The 21,667-nt window shown below is 31.3% G+C and overlaps 3 protein-coding genes and 1 long non-coding RNA gene across 7 annotated transcripts; 2 read left to right on the forward strand and 2 right to left on the reverse strand.

The window, feature by feature from the left end:
- The first annotated feature begins 973 nt into the window (after positions 1–973).
- Positions 974–5,429, forward strand: LOC117132845 (aspartyl protease family protein 1-like). Its single transcript, XM_033288180.1, has 4 exons — positions 974–1,349; positions 1,430–1,571; positions 1,676–1,911; positions 1,973–5,429. The coding sequence occupies exons 1-4, from the start codon at positions 1,033–1,035 to the stop codon at positions 2,214–2,216; spliced, it is 939 nt and encodes a 312-aa protein (XP_033144071.1). The 5' UTR covers positions 974–1,032; the 3' UTR covers positions 2,217–5,429.
- On the reverse strand, positions 4,813–8,126 carry LOC108871252. Its single transcript, XR_004456474.1, has 6 exons — positions 7,593–8,126; positions 7,279–7,380; positions 7,062–7,198; positions 6,618–6,950; positions 5,374–5,419; positions 4,813–5,303 (listed from the first exon to the last, which is right to left on the reverse strand). It is a non-coding gene; the product is annotated as an uncharacterized LOC108871252 (long non-coding RNA).
- A 2,055-nt stretch (positions 8,127–10,181) lies between these two features.
- LOC103860467 (auxin-responsive protein SAUR50) lies at positions 10,182–13,996 on the reverse strand. The gene has a single exon (XM_033288181.1). It carries the CDS (start codon positions 11,047–11,049, stop codon positions 10,609–10,611), a length of 441 nt encoding a protein of 146 aa, XP_033144072.1. The 5' UTR covers positions 11,050–13,996; the 3' UTR covers positions 10,182–10,608.
- Positions 13,997–15,196: 1,200 nt separating this feature from the next.
- LOC103860468 lies at positions 15,197–18,816 on the forward strand. 4 transcript variants are annotated; one of them, XR_004456472.1, is made up of 6 exons: positions 15,197–15,617; positions 15,958–16,231; positions 16,342–16,432; positions 16,521–16,936; positions 17,181–17,304; positions 17,388–18,816. XR_004456472.1 is itself a non-coding variant. In XM_018657539.2 (6 exons), the coding sequence occupies exons 1-4, from the start codon at positions 15,474–15,476 to the stop codon at positions 16,549–16,551; spliced, it is 540 nt and encodes a 179-aa protein (XP_018513055.1). In that variant the 5' UTR covers positions 15,197–15,473; the 3' UTR covers positions 16,552–16,555; positions 16,893–16,936; positions 17,181–18,679. The 4 variants fall into 4 exon arrangements, 1 of the variants encoding a protein (XP_018513055.1); XR_004456473.1 differs by having other exon boundaries at positions 17,486–18,816; XR_001957921.2 differs by having other exon boundaries at positions 16,521–16,555; positions 16,881–16,936; positions 17,181–18,679.
- The last annotated feature ends 2,851 nt before the right edge of the window (positions 18,817–21,667 follow it).

A 21,667-nucleotide genomic window follows, 5' to 3' on the forward strand; every position in this document is an offset into this window, starting at 1 on the left:
AAGTATAACGCTAATTTGACAAAAGGTGTCAAAAAACGAGAAATCACCTTGGAACAAGTGGGACTACAGCCATTGATATCTCTCAATTCTCTATTATTGCAAGCCTTTAGTGAAAAAAAAATTTGAAGAGAAAAAGATGGTACCAACTTCGTTGTTCCAAAACCCACTAATATTTAACTAATGGAATCTAGTAAACACCTACAAATATAGAACAAGACGTAACTTTCATTAATAAAAATCTCAAAAGATATAAAAGAACCAATGGAAAAAGTACAATATCAGAGAGGATGACATATATAAATAAATCTTTTAAAGAGGTGTCATTGTTATTTGAGGAAAACGTTGGTTCAGGGATGACAAAAGATGTCGTTTGCTTTAAGAAACGAAGATGTCGTTTGCTTCACCAGGAGATGCATTTTGTTTTTCCTATAAAAATGATAACATCAACAGTTAACAAAAAAAAACAGGTTTGCTAATTAGGAGGCACGTGAATAACAAATAAAGTTTTGTGTTTGATTTGTTTCTTCAAGATCTTTGATGATCAATTGAAAAAGTGAATCTCTCTTTTTCTCTCTATTTTTTATTTGCTTTTAATTATGATTTGCTAATACACACAACTTTACAACTCTTTATATAGAGAGTTAAAGGTTACTATGATTAATAACCAATACCAAAAATTGCAATGGTTCATAACCAAAATTTACTATTATGAATAGTTGCAATAGTTCATCTGTAAAGACTACAATCACCAATAGGTACAATAATTTATAGATATATCTTACAAAAAAATTAAATTATCCAAAAATTAAATTTTCTGAAATTTATAGATAATTTTAATATTATATTTAAATGTAGATACAATAGATAAGAAAATAAAATAAAATATAGCTCATTTAAAAAGTTATGCATAATTTAGGATAACAATATATGTCCTCAGCAATTTTGAGAATCCTTAAAAAAATTATGCATTTTTTTTAAATAAAAAACACATCTTTAGACAAAAAAAGCTTTGAAATAATATTAGAAAAATTTATGAGAAAAATCTATATTACCCTTGTTCGTCATGTTTTTGTGTTCTTGTCTGTGTTAGTGGTGGTGAGTTGGGGATTAGAGAGATGTGAGGCCACTGGGAAGTTCAGCTTCGAAGTTCACCACATGTTCTCTGATGCTGTCAAGCAGACTCTAGGGCTTGACAATCTTGTTCCCGAGAAGGGAAGTACGGAGTACTTCAAGGTTTTGGCCCACCGTGACCAGTTGATCAGGGGTCGAGGTCTTGCTTCCAACAACGAAAAGCCATCTGTCACGTTCATGCGGGAAAACCTCACGATTGGAGTCGACGTTCTGGGATCGTAACGCCTCTTCTTCTCTTGGTTAACAAGAATCATGTTTTGAATATTATTCATGTTTATTGAATATAATTTGGTTTCAGCCTCCATTATGCTAATGTCTCTGTGGGAACACCGGCTACATGGTTCTTCGTGGCTCTGGACACGGGCAGCGATTTGTTTTGGTTGCCTTGTAACTGTGGTACAACGTGTATCCGTGACTTGAAAGATATTGGACTTCCACAGGTACCTTTCTCCTCAAGAAAGCATATACTCTTTTTCTTTTGTTTTTTTTTTAATTCATACTTTCTCTTAAAGTGATATCTTTCGTTTCTCTTCTTTTGACACAGAGTCGACCACTCAATATATACAGCCCCAACGCATCTTCTACGAGCTTAAGCATTAGATGCAGTGACAAGCGTTGTTTTGGATCGAGAGGATGTTCTTCTCCTGCAAGTATTTGCCCTTATCAGATCCAGTACCTTTCTAACAACACATTCACCAGAGGGAACTTGGTGGAGGATGTGTTGCATTTGGTCACAGAGGATGATGGTCTAGAGCCTGTTAAAGCTAATGTCACGCTTGGGTAAGTAATTACTTTTTTTAATTTTTTTTTTTTTGCATTTTGACATGTGTTTGGTATGCAGTTGCGGTCAGAATCAGACATGTTTGTTCAGGGAAGGTATTGCTTTGAACGGTCTTCTCGGGCTTGGTTTGGAAGATTACTCTGTTCCAAGTGTACTGGCAAAAGCAAATATTACCGCAAACTCCTTCTCAATGTGTATTGGGAATGTCATTGACGTTATTGGGATAATCAGCTTCGGAGACAAAGGCTACACAGACCAGCAGGAGAGGCCACTAGTTCCTGTTGGACCAAGGTATCCAGTTTGATTCTGACATGAGTTTCAAAAGTTGTTCAGTTTGGTGTTTGTAGATTAGTGAAAATTTAATTTGAAAAATGCATAGGAGAGACTATTTATAGATTTTTAAAACCTACTAGATTTTTTTTCCGCGCTACGCGCGGATTATATGTTTTAAATTCCGAACCCGAACTGAAACCGCAAAGATCTAAACCGAACCCGAACTGAAATTTAGAAATACCTGAATGAGGCTAAAATCTTTAAATCCGAAATCCGAATAGATCCGAACAAAACCGGATGGGTATCCGAACACCCACCTTAGTATGCGTCTTTATTAATGTTTTGGTTAAATATCCTTAATATTATGTGTTATATTGAAATTATGTTGTTTTAATTATCTGTATTTATCTTTCAGAACTGTTTATATATCTATTTTAATTGGTAACCGAAAAAGATATAAGCATATATTTTCTAAGTAATTATTACAATAATTTTATTCCATTTTTAAATGTAAATTTGGATAAATGCATAAAATTGAATTTCATTTACCTTCAAATACATCGGATTCAAATCTAAATAAGTAAAACAAACATATGTCTTTGCAGTTAAAATCATTGAGGTTACAGCTTCTCAGCTTGGCTCAGCAAAAACCCTAATCATTCCCATAATGTCCTATAATTTGTATCATTTTAAGTATTATATATTCGTCTGTGAACACATACATATTTAAAACTCTTATCAAACAAACAAAAATTTTGATTTGTAAAACTTCTAATTGCTGTGTCCAACACTTTAATAATATAATATGTTAAATAAGTGGTGAATTTGTATAACTGCTGGACCTCTAATACCAAATTAAAATAACACTATTTTTTTTTCATTTTTATTTAATGTTTTGGAATTGTGCACATATATTAAAAACATTTAATTTATATTTTTCTAAAATAAAACATCATTTAACCATATTTCATTCAACGCATAAATAATCTGCAAAATATAAAATATAAAATAGCATAAAAATAACAAAATTTATATTGAAAATTGAAAAATTCTTGTAGTTTTAAACCAAAAAACTTCAAACTTCATATACTAAAAACAGAGTGTATAGTAGAGATATTTTCTTACATCTATGAATATAGGCCAGAGCATTTTATTCGGACCCAAAAATTTGAACCATAACCGACGCGAAAATACTCCATATGAAACCGGACAGGAAATTTATAAATACCTAGTTGGTTTAAAATTGCCTTACAAAAAACAACCGAAACCGGAAAAAATAAACGAACCGAATAGACCCAGACCCTAATAGACCCTGCCCCATAAAGAACCGACCTGAATAGATCCGATTATAAGACCCATTTCATATCCGACCTAAAACCATGAATATCCAAAACTATGATTTTATGTGTTCTGTTTTCTCTGTATTTATTTAATGATTTAGTTGAAATGTCTTTTTGTTAGCAATCTTCGTTATTATATTAATGATTTTTAAGCAATATGAAACTTTAAATGTCAAATTTATAATTTATAATTTTAATAATTAATAGTTTATTTTGGTTATTTTGTAAAATTTTAGATAAATATGACGGATTTAGGCTAGATTTTGATGGAGTTGGGTACTTCAGTTTTTGGATCCTAAATACCCGACCGGCTATGGATCCGAAAATGACATGTATTTTTACTATAGATCCAAACCGATCCGGATCCAAGAGGAACCGATCCGGACCTTAAAGGAACCGACTTGAATCCAGATAAAAAATTCCAAATACCTAATTGGAACCAAATGCTAAGATCCGAAGGGCTCGGACTCGAGAGGAACTGAACCGAAGACGCGAACTCTCAGTCCTATGTCAATATATATTATCTTGCATATGTAGATACATATTATTTTCTGCAATGATATATTATAATATTATAGAAATATTACATAGACGATTTTGTATCCGACAATGCTCCTTAGTTTATGAAAATTCATGTCTGATTACATCATTTGAATTGTTCTATTAAATCGACGTCTGGCTATACTTTCTGCACCATATTAAAGATTTTGTATGAAAAAATCTACTAATCTGCATAGTTTGTTCTATTCTAGGATTCTAAAATGAGAATTCATGGTGTAAAATCATTAATGAACCATTACTAAACCAAAAAATAAAACAAACTTCCACTTGTAGATATATTTTTTTCCTATTTGATTAAGGGGACATCCGTTTCTGGTGTGGAATATATATGTTGTTCATGCTTAATTTTGATGGAATTAAAATATGTATAGATGGTTTGGTCGGATTATGAGAGATTAAAAGTATTTTTGTGTTTTTTTTCTAGTATCAATTCATTTTTATAGTAAACAATTTAAATTATTTTTCAATTTAATTTAAATTTTAAAATACCTTGTTTTACAATATGCCATAAAACATTTATTACACAAGATTTCATTTGTTTGAATATGTCCATGTTTTCACAAATGATGTAACATATGCATATTGTGTCTGTGGCAAAAACTAACGTACTTAATTTGCTAAATTATTTTTTACTAAACAGTTAAATTGATCTTAATTTGTTATGTGCAACTTTTCTAATTTCATTTATAAAGACGTGAAGACTCCAAAAAATCACAAATATTATTCGAATAGTAAAACAAACAAATAATTATTTACTGCATCACTCCACATTACAAATCGTGTAATCTTTTTCTTGACTCACAACACAAAAAAAATTTATATGTTCTTCAGGTCATCAAAGAGACATATAATTTACATAGGATATAAGATGTTTCAGATCAGGAAATAAAGTACTTGGTTGTGGCTTTTGCTTCCTCAGAGACTAATCTGTGTCTCATTCCTTCAAAGCCATAATCTGCAATTCAACAGAGATGTCAGAAAAGGTTGTAGATTTGCCGACAAATCTGAGGTACACGGAGAACAGCAAATCGATTCCAGTTCCAGCGGCGAAAACTGAGTAAGAAGCTCTGAAATCGCTCCACATGATCTATGTATAGAGAGTATTGTTGTTCGGTTCTGTTGATGATCACTGCCTATCAACAAAGACAGAAGGTTCTCCTTGTAGAGTTATCTATCCTTGCTTTTCGCTTGTGTTTTGTTTATTTGGTGAAGGCAGCCTGGTTTTTCAGGAATGTTGCCATGTTTGGAATCAAAATAATCAGTTGTAAAAATCAAATCAGATTTTACCTCATGTGCTAGTACTGTTACAGGTGTTAATACTTTACTGTCAAACCTGGTTAAAATAAAAGAGGGGAAAAAGTTCTAAGCAGCCCTGAGACGGAGACCGGAAACTGGGACGGAAAACGTAACTTAAAATTTGTAAATACTCATAGAAACAAACGGCTCTATATTATGTAAAATTACCTATAAATCAAAATATCAAAATTTCACAGATTCAACAGTTTTAAAAACAGGTAGAAAGCATCAGAATGAGCTAAACATAAGTTATACCACCAATATTAAAATAAACAACTAACAGACGATAGTATTCAAATAACTAAACATACATCTAAGTATAATGCAAAGGAAACAACAAAACAAAACATCATTATTTAAAGCTAAGAGACACAAGAAGAAAGCAGAGAAAAGGCATGTCTGTATAAAAAAAGAAAGATGAAATTGGGAGTGGAAGAGACTAATAGAATAAACAAATATGATTTAATAGAAAAAGTCAAATGGATACGTCTACTTTGATTAGAAACGTTTCGTTTGAGTTTAATTAAAGTAAATTTATTCTTGCCGACAGAATACAGAACAAAAATGATTTTGCTTCTTCATACTGGAATCATATCTATTTCTTCATTTCTTCAAGACTTCAACAGTTCAGAGCTCAAGAAAGGGACAGAGAAAGAAGTCCTTAGTTTCACTTTTGTGTTTGTGTTTGTGTTTCAGTGTTTTAAATTAGCTTTTATCAATGGAGTTAGGATCTTCTTCAATTGGGCCGTCCTTCAAGGCAGCAAACCCTCCTGTACGAATCTCTAAGAACACCAATCTCACGTTGAGAAGGGGAAGCCAAAGTTTCTCATTCAGAGTCTCTTCTGTTTCGTTTAAAGAATTCGCTGACTCTTCTCTTGAAGAAACCAGGAAGAGGGTCGTTCTTGAGCCTTCACCTCTCCAGGTAGAATGCAATTACTTTGAGCTTTAGTTTTCATTAGGACACAGACCATAACAAGCATTTGTTATGGTTACATTGAGTTTGAGTTGTGGTTAAACACACGGCAAGTATAAAAACTAATTCTGACCAAACCCGTCCCCCGTTGAGTCATGTCGTCCCGGGTTCTCCTTAGACGTGTCGGGGACGTTTCCCAAGCATACCCAAGCCGTACCCATCCCCCGCCGAACCCGGTAAGTGAGTACCCGTGCAACCTAGGGAAAAACACTGAGTCAAATGGCAAAAAAAAAAAAACTTTGACACTCAGTGAGAAATTCACCTCTGAAAATGCGAGATAAGCGGTGAGAGCTGCCTCCATTTTGCTGAATATTTTGTCAAATTGAACTCAGAAGTAATCGAAAGAAGATCATTCAACTCAGCATTACTATTTGAGGAGAACTGAACATGAGTACATGACCATTCAATTTCACAGTCCAATCTGGATCCATAATATTCTTCACCAGATCCAAAACCGTCTTCCCTAATTCATGTTTCAATTTAAGAACCGAGGAAGCACCATATGGTTTAGCTGAGAACTCGATTTCATAGCCTCCAGCTCCATCAATTCAGATAGCATTGGTATATCAAATCCTCTTTGTTTCAATTCATCTGACTGAAGCTATTCCATCAGTTTCTCTTGTGTCACATACTTCTTAGTAAATGGAAAGCTCAAAAACTAAACAGTAACATGATTACAGGAAATTGAAATCTATTATTTATTTACCGTGATGATGATGAGTTTCCCTGCGAATGCAGGCCCTTTTAGCCAAGCTAATTGTTGCAACTACAGCAGCTCCAGATGAAATTTCGACTTTATCTTTGTATATTCTCATATCTCTGGTCATGTAGTTTCAAAGGGATCTTACCAAAAAGGAAAAGCTAATTAGGCCACAAACTGAAGCTAGAATAAAAGAGTAAATGCTCTTGATACGTTTTTTTACCTTTGAATTTGCCGTTTACAAAATTGCTGAAACATATAATTAAGTATTCTTTGTCTTGAGAACTCTTTTTAGCTCTATCCACTGCACCTTTCAGACGTTTCCCTACAGTGTCTCAATATTAAAACATGAGAAGTTATAGAAAGCCAAGAAACATGTGCACAATAACCTTTCTCGGACTTATGGCTCCGCAATATTCTGCATCAAAACTCTAATATTTTCCAAAGAAATAGAAATGGGGAAACAAAATAAGTAAACAGAGAGAGAGAGAGAGAGAGAGAGAGAGAGAGAGAGAGAGAGATCTAAAGTTGTTGTACCTTCAACAACATATGTCAGTGCAATAAAATTCTGGGTTTATCGTTCCTCTACTCTTTATAATACATACATGGAGATAAAGCTTTTTGCCGATAAGGGATAATAGTCGCCCGCCGTGTGCTGCATCTGCACTGCACTTAAGGGTCTGGCCACTGCAAAGAGAAAACTTCCAGAGGTCGAGGTCTGGTTACGACATCTGAAGAGAAATCTGGATCTTGGAGATTGGATGTAGAATGATTTATCCAAGGGAGAGAAAGTGACGCTCCAAAGAAAATGAATGAATAAATGAGTTATTTAATATTTCCCTGGAATTAAGCCAAACAGACGAAGAATTTTTGGAAGATGTAACCATTTTTGCAAGGACTCGTGGAGAAGACAAAAAGGTTGCAAGGACTCGTGGAGAAGACAAAAAGGTTTCCCGTAGTTGAGATGAGTGTGTAGTTTTGGCTGACATGTCACATAATGATTGGATGATTTTTTTTACACACGTGGACAGCTTCTCCATTGAGCTTATTCTCCTTTTATTATTGTTAGATTTGAATAGTCACAACCCTTCAATCTGAATAGTCGCATTTTTATAATACTCACAACTTCTCACTTTTTAAAAGATACTTATGAATAGTCACAACTTTTAAACAATTTTTAGAAGGACACAACCTTACAACATAAAACTTTTAGAAAAGACACAAGCCTCTACACATATTTTTCAAAAGACATAACCTTTCAACATAATTGAAGTTCACAACCTTAGGAATTAATTGGAAAAGACACAACCTTACAACATATAACTTTTAGAAAAGACACAACCCTCTACAATTCTTTTTCAAAAGACACAACCTTTCAACATAACTGAAGTTCACAACCTTAGGAATTAATTGGAAAAGACACAACCTTACAACATAGAACTTTTAGAAAAGACACAACCCTTTACACATCTTTTATAAAAGACACAACCTTTCAACATAAGTGGATTCACAACCTTTTGAATTAATTGGGATTGCTATTATTAGTAGATAAACTTTAAACACAAATATTACTTGAGCATATTATAATTAACCCTAACCAATAGACAAATATAATTTACAATACAATTTTTCGTCTACTTCCTAAGTATTTAATTTTATTAATTTTTCATTCACATGATTCAGAATATTTTATATTTTCATTATTTAAATTTATTTTAATCAAAATAATTTTTCAATTTTTTGGTAGTTTAACTATAAAATTAAATTCATAAGCAGACTCTCAAAGACTTCATGTTTCTTACAAATTCTCTAGATACAACTATAAAGTATTTTCATATTTTTATTGGTCATAAGTGAGTAGTTGTAATTTAACTACGCATTTATGTCAGTTCTACAATCAATTAAATATAAGATACAAATTTAGCTTTTAAATTAAATTATGGATTTAGATAATTTGCTCAAAAATAATACAAGAAAACAGAAGAGTTGTAAGTTATTAGTTATATGTTAGTAGTCATTAGTTTATGATAATAAAACCATTTTGCAGAGAAATGTTTTGAAAATATATTACTTTATCAACATTTGTTTTTATAAGTAATTTAATTTGGATTGGAAAGAAAATATAATTATTTACACGGTTCATCTAATTATGGAGTAATAATTTATAGAAATTATTAATCTATTAAGTATTTATCTGTATATACTTTATTGTATAAGAAGTGTAGAAATTTATGATATTAATTACTGTTTTCTTCTAATTAATTAAACTTTAGTTATCCTACTATATATGGCTCTAAACATGCTTAAGGGTCGCAAATTTTGGATAGTACAGCTAAATGTGTTTTGTAAATGTTTTGGATACAACTGCTTTTCATAATCACCATGACTCATTTTCTTTTGTTTGTTTTCTAATATATAGTATTATTTTGTTTGGTTCTTTTCCTTCAAATATAGTATTATGTAACGTAAAAGCAAAATACCTTTTCGAAAGAAGTATTATATTGCAATAAACATATCATCATGCACGTCGACAAATCCATGGGCAGAAAGAAAAGACAAAAAGTAACATTAAGAAATGAATTGCCAAGCCTTTAGTCAAAAAAAAAAAATGAATTACCCCACGGAGAACAGAACAAACCCGTGAGTTGGCAAAATAAACAAGTGGTAAATATTAAATCAAATGTTTTACGTAGTATTTAGCTATTCATAGTAAAACACTTTGGTATTCATATGCGAGTCTTATGCGTTATGCCTCAAAATATACATATATGGAGTGAATCGAGTGATCATGAACATAGTTTACAAAAAAAGGATGCAAAATTAACTTTCCATAACACCAAACCCATGCTTGAATATGTATCTACCTAAAGGTTTGCTAGCTTTCGGTTTGACATGATCTTTGTTCTATAGAAATGTTAATGTATAGAGAGAGACGGCTAATAATAGTCAAATAGTACTTTGTGATCTGTTTTGACCATTGTCTTAGAGTCTTAGACACTTAGGAGATGTATATGAATCTAAGAACACTAAAGGGGAAACAAAAAGTGTATTCGATTTTAGACCAAAAACATTTAAAAATCCCTTTTTGTGCAAGAAGTTGAGGCATGCTCAGAAACTAGATATATATTTGCTATAAAACTTGATTTATTAGGTTTTTATTGCATGTACTATGTAGAGCATACTGATCATCAAACATAATAATTAACCTCTCTCGCATATTAAGTAACAAACCAAATACCCATGAGGCCGTGAGGAAAATATTACAAGCTTTCTTCAGAGATTTAAACCCAAAAATTTCCATCTCGTGGGTTTTTTTGGTTAGACGAGTCAAACTGGACCAATAAAAATACCCAAGATATGAGCTAAAAATACGACAAAAGAAACAGAGAAGATATAGGAAATACAGCCAAACATCAAACTAAAGAAACGAGAGAGGATGTTCAAAAAAAAGAGAAGCTACAAAAAATAAAATAAAAAAACTTCATCTTTAACCATCTCCATCTCTATCTCCTTTAGCTTACTTGTTCTTCGTCTTGTTGAAAATATATAGATCTCATCGGATCATGGAAGTCAGATCTTGAAAGAAGAGTTCATCACAAGGAATGGTGAGACCCATGTCGTGATCAAAACCAAACTCTTCCTCAGCTCTTCTAAGGAGACATTGGAAGTCAAGATTGGTCAAAAAAGAGATAGGAACTATGTATCTGCTCCTACTTTTTCCTACATAGACTGGGAAGTGTCCCTTTGGTACATCAAGTGGGAGATCATATTCTTCATATCCTCCTCCTCCGTTCTTCTTTCCCAAGCTCGAACATCTCTTCAGAATATGCCTAAGCATTGTTGTTTGGGAAAGTTGTGTAGATTTCTTGAGGATGGCCATTTTCTTGTGTGTTTGAGTGAATTGAAGAGAAAAGCTTTTTGTTGTGTTTGTAGAGAGAGGGAGTTGGTGGATAATATTGAGGGGTGAGGTGTAAATATTTATAATGACATGCATGTGTTGTGTATTTCTATTTGTCTGGGAGAGAGGTGAGAAATATGTGTAGAAGCCACGCACACAATGGCACTAAAAACATTAGAGGTTAGAGCCATTTTATGGTTGGTCCTATCTGGATTTAAATTTTAGTATTATATGTATTAGAAAGTTTGAAACATACACAACTTTTAGGCTCTTAAAAATGGATGCCGAATGATTTCATTTATGATAAAATTGTTGTATATCACCATTTACAACACAAAAAGCTAAAACTCAAACAGATGTCTGCATAAAAGTAAAATAGACTCTTTCATATTTCTTAACTGTTTAAATGGTGATTAACAACAGTGTAACCAATCGACGAGATTGCCAGTGTTGGGATGTAGTCAAAGCCAGCCTCATTTCTACTGTTCATTTCCGCACTAGAGAGATCGCAAAATACTAACCAACTAACCAAGGCTTTTAGTCTCCCTTAGTTTGAAGTTTTGTCATCTAAGTTGGGTTCGAAATTTTCACTTTCCAACTTTCATTTTATTTTTATGCAAACCTTCTTCACTTTCCAACTTGAAGGGACATATTAGATAAAGGAATCCTATTAAAGCCTTGATAAGTCATATACTAAAGTCCTTATAGCATTAGATTTATATTTTCATGTGATGTATATAAATAAGAGTTATCTTTTGATGTCAACACAAGTTAAAAGTTTACAATATCAAACGGTGTCCTTAAAAATGTTAACTGTAATTTAAAAAAATATTTATTTATTTTTTAATAAATATAATCGTAAAATTGAGGTTAAAATAAAAAATATCATACAAAAAACGTTTTTTTTTACAAAAGGTAAAAATTGATTGTTCAAGATAATGTCGTTAGAAGCTTTACACTAACCGCTATACAAGCTCAACAAAAACATGAGTCGTTTGCTGAGCCGAACTCTGCGTTTCAAGTGTCTGGCATGTAAGCTTCAAAGCATGGGTTATTGCTGGTTATCTGCTACTTATGTGAATAATGAGTTGTTTTAACAAAAAATAAAGGAAAATTGTTTATGAACAAATGTTTACTCGAAGAAGCATTTTAATTTTGTACGAAATAGTATTATTATTATTTTTTACTGAAATATTATTTTCTACAAATAAATGAACTTGCTCGAAACATATAACATATTTGAAAGAACATTTCAAAATGAGTCAATGCGTGTCCCTGTCTACCTGCAGAGCAGAGGTGTCGTTAAAGACCGTTAATCACGGACTTTGGAAATTGCAAATGTACTGAAGAGTACAAAGCAGGGCAGGATTTGTGGTTAGGAAGAGCTTGTGACACTTCCAAACAAAAGTTATTTTCTTTTATTATTCTTATTCTTTTAAATTTCTTTTTGCAAACACCAACCATGTGCGCGCTCCTCTCCATTTTTGCTATTTTTTTTCTCAAAGCTCTGAATCTGAGTTCCTCTTTTCCAATAGCTTTCAATTATTCCCCAAATTTCAGCTCTTTAACTGGTATAGTAGTTTTGATTCTATCGTGAACTCTCTAAAATGAGTGGCTATAAGGATCTCATTTTTGGTAATAGTGTATATGTGGATAGAAAACGGGAAACATGTAGGACCAGTCGATGACTCTTGAACTTGACGTGGTGAGGCTACGAACGGTTATGTCGGACCACTACACTTACAGACCAATTAATTATTGTTAATGTAGCTATATCGTGTTGCTCAAAAGAAAAAAAAATGTAGCTATATCGTAATTTGCACTGAAGAGAAATAAGTGTAAAATATAAAAATATAAAAATGTAAAAATGTAGATGCAAGGGTTAGTTTCACACTTTCATTAACTCTTTTTAAAAGATAATATTTCCTTAAATGTAAGTAACAATATTTTTTCTAGTCTCTTAAGATTCAAACCAAATTAACAAAAAAATAAAAAGACTCAAAACAAAATTTTAATAATATTACTTTGTGGTTTTATGAAACATATTTTAAGGTCAAGATCGCTTCGATCACATGCTAAACCACCAATACTCTGATATTCCACCAAGGCACCAAGTGCTTGTACAAAAGCTGCTTTCAATTAAAAGCATGTAGTAGTAGTATATGATAATGTTGGTTTCAATAAAGCATCAATTAAAAGCATAGTCTTTTAAAACGAAAGAAAAATCTCCGGAGAAATAGACCATAATTTCCATAATCAGAGGAGATGATTTGGTCAAAAAGCGATGTGATGAGCGGTTTGAGAGTAGGAAATTGTCACTATCTGAAACAAGCATTTTGTCTTTTAATAATTCTATCTGCATTTCTCTTGGGAACTATGGTCCCATGTGTTTAGGAAAGGCACCTATGTCTCTTAGCACAACTTTTGTCGTTATATACTTTTCTTGCATAACACAGAAATCAAATCGATGGGTAATTAGGAAGATTGCACACTTAATAATTTAGTTTGTTCCACTGACTTATTCACAAACTTCATTTTGGAGGCTGAAAATACGAGCTGATTTGACAGATACGTATTATTAACCCATTAAACTGTAGAATTTTTTTCCCAAATTTTGTTAATTTTATAAGGTTACGCTATAATATATAATGTTCTCGGACATTTTTTCAAGTATAACCGGAAACATTTCCTGTAAAAAAAAATTTGTATTAAAATTACAACTAAAAAAAATTGTAGAAAATAATAGTTGGGACATAGGACTCATTTATGTAAAAATTGACTTTTGACAAACATATGAAAAATTGACTCAAAAAGCAAGGATGAGGTGAAAAGGAATTGAGAAAAACAAAATTAAATGGTTTTTAAAACTATTTATTATTAATTACTCATGAGCTTTTATAAGAACTATATCTCTTTTTCGGTAAATGCAATTAGTTTGTATTATATTTTATTTTTAATTACGTAAAAATGTGAGATCGGTTTTCATAGATAAAACTGAGATGTTTGACATTGCGTTGATAAGTTTAGTTTAAAAATGGATCTGAGGAATATAATGGAAACAAGAAGACATAATAATTAAAAGAGTCCAACGTTGTGCTTTAAAAAAATATGTTAATGCTTCCTTATAGATCGATTGGGAAAATAATAGATCAAATCAAATGAGTGCATTACAGTATTATTTAACAAAATTTGATGGTTTTGTATGATAATAACCTTAATTGGGCCTTTGATGAGGTTAGCCGTGCGCACATACACAATGTTTTTCTTATTACCCGATTTTCTTTCTTTAGTTTGATAAACTTCTTAACGTGTAGATGTCGCCCGTATACTTTTGTAGCTTCTAGAAACGCCAAATACCAAATCGAACCTATCTCTCTTCTCTAGCTAGTAGTAAATACTAAATACTAATCTATAGATGTCAAAACTGGAAAAAAGAAGAAGAAAAAGCTGGTGTACGCCCACGGTTTTGGGACATCTATATATTGCAAGGTTTTCTATATGTATTTTGTTTATAAAATATAGTTACGCTGCACGTTCATGATGTCATACTATCAATTATGTGGTCCAAAATATTGGAACTTAACTACCACACTAGTTCACAAAAAATTTGACCAAAAAAAAAAAAAAAAAAAAACTACCACACTAGTTCTTCAACCGTCCATGTGTTCTGATGTACTTATTAGTTATGTCATCGTCTGATAAATAATACACATCACTAGGAATTTACTAAAAAATATTCAGTTTTTCCTGAAACGTCCCACTTCTGAATTCCGTGAAACGCACCATGGATAAACGCCTACACCAATCCCGGACAATCATGAGGTCATGCACATTGTTTACACACCCTAGAGTCGAACTCGAAGCTACAAAAAATTGTGTGTTATGCTGAATATGGAAGATGAGTGCATTGATAGTATAGTCATAGACTTATATTTTTCAGAAAAGAAAATTGGCTATTTATAACTAATTATGAGTTCCTTCAAAAAATATTTTTACCTAGTTCTCTTCATATATGTATATAAAAACATAAGTCATGCATAATATAATTGGACCAAAAAGACCATACATATCTTTATATATATAAAAGACTTTGTATCTCTCCTGCTACTGCCAGCTCGGATGCCACGCTGGAAATTGAAGCTCCCTCGCGCTGCCATATCAGATCCGCACCGTTTCACTAAAGTTTCTGTCTGAACGGGCTTCACGCGCTAACCAGAGGATTCTTCTTCGCGAGGCCCATCTGCACAGATCTTCTACGGAAAACCCTAATCAGGTGCTCCCTTCCTGATCTTCGTTCGTCTTCTATCGGCGCAGCGATCGTCCAGAATCTGTAACGGTTATGCTTTTAATCGTCTTTAATCGTCTTTAATTCCTATCCCACTCAAATCAACCTCTTGAGCCGTTCATCGGCTATATTGTGTATAAATATATGCTTCGATTTCACAGATGCGCTTTCCACGCTTTCCTAATCTCACACCTTGCTCATACTCATATCTTACTCATCATCTTCCTAAATAGCTATGACAAAGGTTTTCTTTTCCGATCTCAAGACTGGGCGGTGCTCATCCGTTGTGGAGGCGAGACTGCTTCGATTCTGGGAGGCTAAGAACGTTAAGCGTGGTGGTGAGCTGATGTGGATGGATCTGCTCATGGTCGATGTCAACGTTAGTTGTTTATCCTATCGCAGTCGTTTCATACTTAAAAATTATGATTATTAGTGTTGATTTGGTTTGTCGTTGATCCTTTGGTTTAGTATAGGTTTTGTCTTCCTGTGATTGTCAGTGTTGATTTGGTTTGTCGTTAATCCTTTTGTTTAGTATAGGTTCTGTCTTCCTGTTATAAAGATAATTAATTACGTTTGAATTCTTATGTAACTGATGGATTCTTATCGATTTGGTTTGTCGTTGATCTTTTTGTTTAGTATAGGTTCTGTCTTCCTGGTATAAAGATAATTAATTACTTTTGAGTTCTTATGTAACTGATGGATTCTTATCTGCGTTTCAGTCAACCATGATGCAAGTCACGATCAGTGCTGGCCGTCTCCCACAGTTCCGGGATAGGCTCCTTGCCGGAGCAATGTTTTCATTGTCCGGTTTTGATGTCTCCAGATGCGCACAGAATTTCCGGCTCACTGATTCGTCTTTGATGATCCGGTTCAGCGAGACTACCTCATTCCAACTTTTGACTGAACCTGACTCCCCCTTGCCAGAGGAAGCATTCCGGTTCCGTAACCAACAGGAGCTAATTGGTCTTGCCAATACAAACACTCAGCTACCAGGTATGTTGATCACAGTAGCACGTACTTATATGTTGTTGATATTCTGAGTATAGAGTTAGGATCAGACTGACATTATAAAGAAAATGATACCGGCTTCGAACTTGATGTAGACATCATAGGTGAGATATTGAGTGTGAAGAGCACGGTTTGTGATCCTCCAGAGGAGAAGAATCGTGTTATGGTGACTCTGAAGCTGGAAAGGTAAATTTTTGACTCTCATGCTGTTTTTTTTTCCATAATGTGCAGTGATGAATATATTTGATGACAATTGATTCTCTGATATGTGCAGTGATGAGACCGTCACTTCAACAATGAGTTAAATATGTAAGTTTCTTCCCGTAGAAATTCATTATTTCATTCTTCTCCATTGTTAATTTAGACATGTTCTTAAAGAGAGACTTAAACAGTTGGTTAGCGAAGAACATGTCAGTGTCTTTTGTTTCATTTTTTTCTGTATCAGATATCAAAGATCATAACTTTTTTAGGTCAGATAACTTTGACTTTCCAATTAGACTTATGTTGGTTGAAATGAACTTGGTTCTGGATCGTTACTTTTTATATGAAGTAGATACTTTTAAAATATTCAGATTACATAATATAGTTCCATTCTTTATTGTCTTTCCATGTTTTGTTTGTAACTCACGAACGGCTGCAACGTAAGAGGCACTGTGATTTGAAAGATGGTGGACGCATCAAAGACATAAGGTAAGAGCAGTTGAAGATTTCTTTTTCTTGATTATCCAAGTTATTATATAGGCCTTTCGTAAATTATCAAGTTTTGTGTTGTTTGAAAATTTGTTAATTTCTGGCGGCTTAGCCAGTCTTGATGAGTTTTATGTTCTGGGCAATGACAAACTAATTCTTAATCAAGTTTTATGCAGTGAGTATGTGTGTGTAATGCTTAGTTGAAAATTTTGTTTCATTTGTGTTATTTATTCTGAATTAACAGTCATGAGAAGAAACACATGAAGCAGTTTCTCATCAAGGAATGTCATCGTTGCTTTGACACATCACCAAAAAGAGCTGATGAGCTTTTGAGAAACATGGCGAGAGTAGAGATACCAATAATAATAGTAAGCACCCTCTGAAATCACAATTGTAGACGTATGTAGTGACTGAAACAATAGTCCCTCCAAACGTTTTATTACAACCTCAGATAAGCAATGAGTTCAATATCACCATCCACATCAGCAATATCAATGGTTTATCCATATCTGGTTTTGAGATACAACAACTGGTTACTGGTGTCTCCAGTGTCTATGATTATGAAAGGATTTTGCACTACAGAACAAGCCTATGGGAGGACCAACAAGGGATCCTCAATGAGATATCGTAGAGAAGTATCTTAACTTGGACACATAAGAGGCTGATGAAGTAACAGATAATCTGTCAGTACGTTGAGGAGCTAGGAAACATGGTTAGAATGAAAGAGAAGGCATAAACAAACTTTCGTGCTTAGAATCTGTTTATTTGTTGCTTAGTATTACAAAATGCAATATCTATGTGATGAACAATCTTAGACTCATGAATTAGAGAAGAAGTATTTAAGCGTAGAAGAATAAAACAAAGAACTTTGAAGGTTATAAAAAAAGATTTAATGATAAATTTTATTCAAAAGATTGCTATTATTATGTGCAATATATGAAAATTTGAACGTGCTTTAATGATATATGTATATAACAGAAGCTCTGCAGAATAATCAAAGATGAAATACGATGATTGGTAATAGGAAAAAACAATTGGTCAGAGAAAGATATGTTTTTCTCCAAAAGAAAGATGCGTAAAAAGATTACTACAAAAATGAATGAATAAATTTGATACTAATATATACAAAACTACGTTTCGGAGCTGATAGGTGATTCCACTGTCAGCAGCTTTTTTATCCAGCTTCGTTGTACCCAAATGAACGCATCTAATGTCATTCAATGCAAGAAAACGTCAGTTATAACTCAAGCTGGTTATATGAACAAATACATAAACATAACAAGATATTAAAAAAATATTTAGGGGAAACACATAATATACTTTGAGATTAGTGAAAATTTTAGTCAACAGATAACATTGGGTAAAACTTACATAAATATAATTTAAAAGTACATCAGAAAAAATAGAGAAATCAATAAGATCTAGAAGAGGAAAATTCATTTACAATATTGTTTTTTTTTTATATTTCATCAAAACTAATCCAAGGGGAAAAAAGTGAATCTAAATTTGTTTACACTAAGCTCAGAATAAGAAACATTAACAAAATAATATGATGAAAACTACAATAAAATAACAAAATATCATAAGTAAAATATAAATAAATAACTTGAGTTTTGTGAAAATTTAGTCAACAAATAATAATTTAATAAAAATATATAATCCAAACATATATATATATATATATTAAAATATATTAAAAACTATAAGTACAAAAGGAAAAAATCCATTTACAATATTAGGCATGAATTAGGTTAGGCATGAATTGGTTAATTTCAAGAATAAATATGGAAAATTCATAACAACAACAAATAGAAGTACATAGGTTTTTAAAAAATATATATTTTTTAAATGAAACAACACATCTGGTACATTACATAACACATAAATATAATAGTAATTTTTTAGAAAAACACAAAGTAACTAATTAGTACACACATAATATTGCTAGGTGAAAAAAACCCCGCAACTTCAGATAGAAAGTTATAGAATAGATATATAGATATTTATACAATTCATTGATATATGATAGTTTCAAAAATCTCATATATATATTCCCAAAAAATAATTAAACACTGGTTACTTTTAACGATACTATAGTTATGTAGTTCTCGGATTACATTGCCAAAGGTTAACAATCTTATTAACAAATTATTCACAGCTATATGTTTCCAGTTATGTTTATTTCATCCCATATTCAGATATAAATAAAGATATATTAATATAATACTTATTAAGGGTTCCAAGGAAACAATTAAAATTACATTATTTCTATCCGAAAAGACACAACAAAAAGACAAAACCATCAAAAAATATTACTCGCTTAAATTTCAAAGTTCCATAATCTTAAATTTCATGTATCTACCAATTAATTATCAAATTATAACAAAACTCAAACAATATATCAAACTCACATACATGCCGTCCTCTAACAAATGTAAGACTATAAAACATAAAAACAATCAATGCTTATTAAATAATATTCCATAATATCATACATGTCTTGCAAAAACAAATGAAAAATATAAATAAATTAAAACAAGCAATGTTTATTATACATATACTTTAGTTTTGAAATAAATTTTTAATTCACATCCCGCCCGTAGGGCGGGCCGACCCTAGTCCCTTATATATTAATCATGGAGCATTACAACATGTTTTCGTAGTAACATGTCATCACTAGGATAATTCTTAGAATCTTTAGAAAAATAAGTCGTTCCATATAAATATATAATACTTTTTATTAAACTAACCATCAAATTGATTAGTAGTATACAAAAGAATATTCTCAATTCTTTCCTTAAATAAAAGCTACAAAATTAATATGATTAACATATACATGATAATTAATGAGTATGAATAATACATATTTGATAACAATTTTTGTATCCTCTCTCTTTTAGGCTTCATTTTATACTATTAAAAGAAATTAAAAATCACATTAAGCATATAATACAAAACTTTAGATTTTTTCTTATATGTTATATTTTGAATTTTTTAAAACGACTATAAATTACTAAAAATGATAAAAGTCCCACATTCAAACTTTGTGATCAATGGTTTAATTTTTGTTGTTGTTCAAGTAAGATATAAATGATCATAAATCATATGAATATGAAGTCTCATAAATAGATATTCATATTATATACATATATATATATATATATATATATATATATCTTAATATCATTTAAATTAAATTATATACTATATAAAATATATAGAAATATGTTAATTTCAAAATTTGCATTGAAAATTATTGAGATGTTAATATTTTAATTTTGAAATTTGTATTTGAAAAATCTCACATTAACAGTTTTGCGATTAACGGTTTAAATTTTTGTTACAAGAAAATATACAAATGTTAATAAAAATTATATGAGTAGGAAGTGTCAATAATAAATATTTATATTAAAATACACTATATATATCTATGTCAATATCACTAAATTTTAATTATATACCATATAAAGTTAAAAAAAATCATTGTTTGAATGTATTTACCAAAGACATGATTGTAAATAAACAAAAAGTATTGGTTTTGATTTATGTGCTTATTCTAATGTATATAATTTTATGTGTACAAATTATTTTTTTAATTGGTGGTTTCTAATATGTTATTTGATCCTGACAATCCCAGAAATACACTTCTTTAAATCAAAGTGATTTTTTAAATATTAGAAACACTATATATATATATATATTATTTCATTCAGATTAAATAATTTAGTCTTGATTTTTATTCATAAAAATGAAATATCATGAAAAGATTCCAACTACCTTCTTTAGAGTGTTCTAAAAATGAGATATTTGATCATTCGTCTAATATTTGTTTCTCTCTAATACCCTATCTAGCTATTCTAATTGTAAGAATAAGAGATTTAAACTTTTTTATTATAAGTTTTTTTGTTTATCATTTAATAAATCAAACAATTCTTAGGTTATATATAGTTTATATATACTAGAATGATAAAGTATTATATATTTTTTTTCTCGGTATACTCTTAAGTAACTAAACCTCAAAAGCGTAGGTTAATAAAATAAGTAATTTGTTTTGTTGTTTTAGAATTATATGAATTTTAGACCGAATTGGTGAATATAATTAGACAAATATTTATATTTCAAGACTGCACTTCTATTCTATAACAGCTTGATATATTAAATTTTGACACTAACCTGTGAATAGAGTTTGCCGGTGATTTTCTTAAAAATTTTGATTCTTAGATATGTATCTAGAGTGGAATTAATTTTTACAGATGTCAATCTTTTTAAATTGACACTTATGTAATTCACCGAAATTACAAAAGAAGTTAAAGAATAAACAAAACTCATATTAGTGAAACATAAACGAGAACGAAAGCATAATTTTATAGATGTAGAAAATGAAATCACTTAAGGAGAGTCAATAGTAAACAAATTGAGAGAAGAAAACCTAACTAACCCCTTTTCGTTATGTTACAATCGATGTTGCCTATCTGGTTTTGGTGATTTGTGTCTGTCGCAAACTTAATTTCCTTCCGTGAAAAGGCAATCTTAAAACTAATTAATAAATGAGTTGCAATACGTTAGTTCTTCAACAACGATGATACATTTAAGAGACCAACATTTGTATTTGTTATTAAACAATCGATAAAAAATTTAGTATTGCAAAATGTTAAAACCATTTAATGAACAAACATTAGAATAAAAAACTCACCTCGCACATGTCCTCGGATTATCATCTAGTCTTTACAT

This window comes from Brassica rapa, chromosome A03 (assembly GCF_000309985.2).
Source record: "Brassica rapa cultivar Chiifu-401-42 chromosome A03, CAAS_Brap_v3.01, whole genome shotgun sequence".
Taxonomy (NCBI): Eukaryota; Viridiplantae; Streptophyta; class Magnoliopsida; order Brassicales; family Brassicaceae; genus Brassica; species Brassica rapa.

What these genes read in the sequence shown, in the direction of transcription:
- LOC103860467 (XM_033288181.1), bottom strand. Translation starts at nt 11,049, where the DNA reads ATGCATGTCATTATAAATATTTACACCTCACCCCTCAATATTATCCAC.
- LOC103860468 (XM_018657539.2), top strand. Translation starts at nt 15,474, where the DNA reads ATGACAAAGGTTTTCTTTTCCGATCTCAAGACTGGGCGGTGCTCATCC. An exon ending in TGCTCATGGTCGATGTCAAC is followed by an intron (nt 15,618 to 15,957) that starts GTTAGTTGTTTA and finishes TCTGCGTTTCAG; the next exon opens with TCAACCATGATGCAAGTCAC. An exon ending in GTGACTCTGAAGCTGGAAAG is followed by an intron (nt 16,433 to 16,520) that starts GTAAATTTTTGA and finishes TGATATGTGCAG; the next exon opens with TGATGAGACCGTCACTTCAA.
- LOC117132845 (XM_033288180.1), top strand. Translation starts at nt 1,033, where the DNA reads ATGAGAAAAATCTATATTACCCTTGTTCGTCATGTTTTTGTGTTCTTG. An exon ending in GGAGTCGACGTTCTGGGATC is followed by an intron (nt 1,350 to 1,429) that starts GTAACGCCTCTT and finishes ATTTGGTTTCAG; the next exon opens with CCTCCATTATGCTAATGTCT. An exon ending in AAGATATTGGACTTCCACAG is followed by an intron (nt 1,572 to 1,675) that starts GTACCTTTCTCC and finishes CTTTTGACACAG; the next exon opens with AGTCGACCACTCAATATATA.